The sequence below is a fragment of the Pinus tabuliformis genome, chromosome Q (genome assembly GCF_031772625.1).
Source record: "Pinus tabuliformis cultivar Carrire ecotype Pingquan chromosome Q, CPIR1, whole genome shotgun sequence".
Lineage (NCBI taxonomy): Eukaryota > Viridiplantae > Streptophyta > Pinopsida > Pinales > Pinaceae > Pinus > Pinus tabuliformis.
The window spans coordinates 1,330,519,973-1,330,525,363 of NC_142296.1; the positions used below are offsets into that span (position 1 = coordinate 1,330,519,973).

Sequence of the window (5,391 nt, forward strand, 5' to 3'; positions counted from 1 at the left end):
GGCTTTCCAAATTGGTGCCCAAAGATTATAATAGTTATAATAGTAGACTATTAGGTTCAAGATTACAACATTCGCAGGATTGGCGGGAATCCGTTTTTTTCATTTTATCAAGGAACAAAGATAGTATTGAGACCTATTTTTCCAGGTCTTGCATTTTAGTTTGAGAGACTTTTGTTTTTCTTCATCGTAATACAATATTCTTATAATAGAAATGGCAGCTTAACTGGCATGATCGTGTAAATGAAATAATGGCAGCTTAACTGGCATGATAGTATAAATGAAATACTATGTGTGGGGAGGTTTGGTGTAACTCAGATCGGCAGGAAAAACTTATGTATACACCTAAAAGTTATAACTGTGGTGATTCAAATTGACTTTTGTGAATAAAGTACAATATTGGCTCAGTTACAAATTCCTCTGGTGGAAAAAAATAAATAAATCTGACCGAAACAGATGTAATAAATATTATGTATCCAAAACAGCAAAACCTGGCCAAAGCAGAAAGGAACGATACGTATTATATTAGATATGAGGTGTCTTTTCTTACTTTGACTTCCACTTTTGCAAATACAGCTTATACATGAAGCACAACCCTGGATTTCCCAAAGAAGAAAATGTAAATGTTGTCGATAAATTATTCCAAGAACCTAGAAGTTTCTTAAAAAGCTGATTGTATGACACATTTATATAAATTAAAGATGGTATGTCATCCAACTCTGAAGAAATTACACATCGAAGTTAATTATTTGACAAATCAAGCATTTGACTTCATACTACACACGTTAAGTTGCATGCTTATATCTCAAATGGTTATTAACTTATTTTTAATATTTATTATTTTGACAGAGAGCAATTTAAGCTACTTCAAATATTCCTAGAAATGGTCTTTCAGGCTTCTTCTCACTACCATGCAATGGTATTACCTCTCGAAAACCAGAAATGGAGTCCATACTTTTCAGGTGTATTGTTGTTTCTCTGAAGATTCGAGTCTGGCAACTTTGTCACAGTGAAAAGAGGCAGTGTAATTTATGATTAGATGCAACTTGAATATCTTGGAACAGTTATTGAGTTTATATAGTATATTCCTTGTAAATTAGTTTGAGGATAAATGCCACACATTGAGCTCTAAGAGTTTACCGAACCCATCTGGTATGGCTCTTGGGCCTGATTGTACGACATATCTAACATTGTGATGTTTCTCAATACACCAAGATTGGGAGATATGTGTCCTTCCAAGACCTTCCTTTTCATGCCCAGATTAAAAAAATCCGGTGTTTACAGAGAGACTGTTTCGTATTGTCCATTCAGATGATTATGGTTGATAATCTCTTTGTAAGGAAGGAGAACGCCCGACCTCATATGGAAAGGCCCCTTCGAAAAGGTTGACCCCAGGTTCCAACAATGTCAGCATTCCTCCTGCCTAGAGGTGAGGGGCTAATTTGCAATTCAGACGATGCCTTGTCATATCTATTACTTTTTGGCTAATCTCAAGGAATGCGAAATTTTGCAGGCTTGCAATCTAAGCAGGTATAATGTATTGCAATCTAAGCAGGTATTCTGTCACATAGGTGATTAATGTGAAAGCAGGCTGCTTTAGATGGTTTCGGTGACCAATTTCCGTTCGAACCAGTGTTAACAAGATGAAGCATTTTTAGAATTACCTATCTTAAGATATTAGTAAAGTTAATATTAGTAAAGTTTATCATAATATTAGAAGGGAAAAAGATTTGAATTACCTTCTAATATGAATGACGCATATTGTACTGTAATCACTACTCTGGAAATATTAAATAACAATTATCTATCTTAAGATAAATAGAATATAAGCAATATAGTTTTCGCCGCCTTGAGTCGGAACTACAATAAACAGTGAACTTACTACCATATAAACAAGAGGAATGGCATGCCCAACATGCAAGATTTGATTGCAAAACTGTTTCAAACCAAGTGTTTAGCCATAAAATACCAAAATGCATATATGTATACTACAAGTAACCTGTTAAACCAACAGTACAGGAAAAGGAAGAGCGAAATGTAAAACAAAAAAACTGAGTTTGGTTCCGGCCAGAGCTAAAACGCTCAACATCCATAATGATTTAAAAACCCTCAAGTCCGACAGAGAAAAGTCACTCTTCTCGAATAACCATAACATAATTTAATAATAAGTAAGCTTAGAGGAAACATAGCCACAAGAAGGTAATTCAAATCTTTTTCCCGTCTTGCTTTCTGCAGTAGCTACAATTTTTGTCTTCTAATACTCGTTTTATGAAGCCTTCCTGTAGTTGGGAGTGCCATTTACAGAATAAAGCACAGGTAAGGGGAACCCTGGTATCTAGGTAGTACCCTGCTAACCTCTACAGAGGCCTTGTATCCGTCTTTAGACCTGCTTGGTAAAAGGTGCCTCCATAAAAAAAGTGTTCAACGTCTTCTGGATTGATGCAATAGCTACAATTTCAGTCTTTCAACACTGGTTTTATGAATCCTTCCTTAGATGGGAGTGCCATTTACAGAATAAAGCAAGTACGAGGAACCCTGGTATATAGGTAGTACCCTGCTGAAAGTGACATCTACGTTTTTGATCATTGAGGTTGCATCTTCTATTAAACTCTGTTCGAGTAGAAAGTTTATGGATCATTTTCTTTTTGAAGTTTCTTGTCTTGTATGTTGCAATAGGCATTTGTTTTTTATGATCAAAATTGCTGCATTATTCGGCCAAATATTTGACTATTTTTGAAAGTTCTTTCAAAGGATTATTCTGTAATTGATGCTACCCCATTTTTTTTTCCCATATAGCTCATAGGATTTTCATTTCTCTTGCAGGGGAACTTCGATCTTGTTGGAAATAATTTTCCTGTATTCTTTGTTCGCGATGGTATGAAGTTTCCAGACATGGTTCATGCATTGAAACCAAATCCCAAAAGTCACATTCAAGAAGACTGGAGGATTCGAGATTTCTTCTCTCACCACCCAGAGAGTTTGCATATGTTCACCTTTCTCTTTGATGATCTTGGAATCCCTTTAAACTACAGGCATATGGATGGGTCTGGTGTCCACACCTTTACCCTTGTTAATAAGGCTGGGAGGCAAACCTATGTGAAGTTTCATTGGAGGCCTACTTGTGGAGTTAAGTGTCTATTGGATGATGAAGCAGTTGTAGTAGGTGGGACAAACCACAGTCATGCAACCAAGGATCTCTATGATTCTATAGCAGCAGGCAACTATCCTGAATGGAAACTTTTTATCCAGACAATGGATCCTCGGGATGAGGATAAATATGACTTTGATCCTTTAGATGTTACGAAATTTGGCCCAAGGATATCTTTCCTCTTCAAACTGTAGGACGCATGGTCTTGAACAAGAATATTGACAATTTCTTTGCTGAAAACGAGCAACTTGCATTTGCTCCTGCTCTTGTTGTTCCTGGTGTCTATTACACTGAAGATAAGCTACTCCAAACAAGGATATTCTCATACTCAGATACACAAAGGCATCGACTTGGACCCAACTATTTGATGCTGCCAGCCAATGCACCCAAGTGTGCACATCACAGTAATCATCATGAGGGATTCATGAACTTCATGCACAGGGATGAAGAGGTTGGTAAATAATTTTAATCTTTTTCTTTTTCAATACCTCTCGTATTACTTGGACATCGAGTCAATGTTCATGGAGAGATTTTATTTTTACAAAACAATTGCTGGAATTACCGGTCAACTACTTTCCATCAAGGTTCGATCCAGTTCGTCATGCTGAGAGATTTCCCATTCCTTCCCATACCCATACTGGCAAGCGGGAGAAGGTAAGATCTCACCACTTCTCCAGAATTTGGTGATAGATCTGTGATTTTTACAATATTATGATACAATGACAGTTCGTTATTGTAGTATGTATGTGGCGTAGTGGCGTTTTTCTTGATAATTTTTATTTTTGAAAATGATGTTTGTACTATTTTAGTTTGAAACTCAAAATAGTCTATTTTTGGAGACTATTAATTGCATGCTTTTTGTTTTATTCGATAGTTTTTCTCTTTGTGATTATGATGACAATGACTTAGATTATTGTTGCTTTTTCTTGGATTTGGATATATCGTCACAGTTGATGATCTAACGTTTTTCAGTTTATCATAAATTTATTTCTGTTTGTTGGTTCAGTCCACTTTGTGTCTTGGCTATTCGATGCATCTTCCCTTAATTTATAAGTTGATTTCATTTAAGTGTTAGGAAGGGCTTTGCCTTGTCATCAGTCAAATTCATCGTTTACAAATTGGGGAAGTAAAGATTGCCAAAAGAGAAATGTGCAAGTCTAAGAAATATTGGATATTTTTTGGTATTTGCAGTGCATGATAGAGAACGAGAATAATTTCAAACAACCTGGAGAGCGATATCGTTCATTTGCACCAAAACGGTAGGTTGGCTTGATTTCTAGTAGTCAATTCATTGTTTTTGTTATATGGATAGAAATTACAGTGATGATTTTAAATTGCAGGCAAGAGCGTTTTGTGAAGCGATGGGTGGCAGCTTTGTCAGATCCTAGGGTCACCCATGAAATTTGCAGTATTTGGATATCTTACTGGTCACAGGTTTGCCATTCAGACTCTCTATATTTCGTTTGAGCTTCTATGATTGTGATCCTTTTTATACATCCGTTGGAATAACCTATTATTGATACTAATTATTAATCACATGGATTGGTGCAGTGTGACAAATCATTGGGTCAGAAGATAGCAGCTCGCCTTAACATGAAAGCAAATATGTAAGAAGTTCGAACTGTAGCATGCAATGTGGGATACGACATTTTATAATAGGATGCTGCTGCTTGTTAATCTTTCTACATATATGAAGGGCAGGAGAAAGAGGAATTCTCTCTGTGAAGATAAAATTGCTTTTACTTTTGTACATAGTGCTAGTGGTTCATGAAATTGAAATTACAGCTGATGATTTATCAGTGATTGGACATCTGTTAGGTCCAGGGGATAGATACCTACTTATGAACTTTGACAGGTCTATTGTCATGATGTATTGGTATCATATATGGTCAAATTGAATAAATTCTGTTGAGAAATGTTTATGAAAGAATATCGGTTGTCAGCCTTGATAACAGGTAAAGAAATAACCTTGGATCATAGCTCCGGCAAAAAGATATTCTTTGACCAGAGCTCTTGCGAAACTACAGGTGATATTGTTGTAGACGTACCTTTTATTGTCATTTGGTTTTATGCCTTATCTCGAGGGTACCTTTTATTGTTTTTATGCCTTATCTCGATTCTCAAAGGTACTGTAGTCAAAACGAATGGGTGGGTGAGCGTTAGGGAAGTCAAGCGTCAAAATAAAGACTGATAATATTACCTATTGCTGGAGGAAACATTCTCGGCCTCATTTGTCTTGTTTTTCC

General features: G+C 36.2%; 1 protein-coding gene and 1 pseudogene across 1 annotated transcript; both read left to right on the plus strand.

The window, feature by feature from the left end:
- The first annotated feature begins 1,401 nt into the window (after positions 1–1,401).
- Positions 1,402–4,408, plus strand: LOC149224757 (catalase isozyme 1-like; annotated as a pseudogene).
- A 16-nt stretch (positions 4,409–4,424) lies between these two features.
- LOC149224758 (catalase isozyme B-like) lies at positions 4,425–5,075 on the plus strand. The gene is made up of 2 exons (XM_089386244.1): positions 4,425–4,579; positions 4,697–5,075. Exons 1-2 carry the CDS (start codon positions 4,469–4,471, stop codon positions 4,754–4,756), a joined length of 171 nt encoding a protein of 56 aa, XP_089242370.1. The 5' UTR covers positions 4,425–4,468; the 3' UTR covers positions 4,757–5,075.
- The last annotated feature ends 316 nt before the right edge of the window (positions 5,076–5,391 follow it).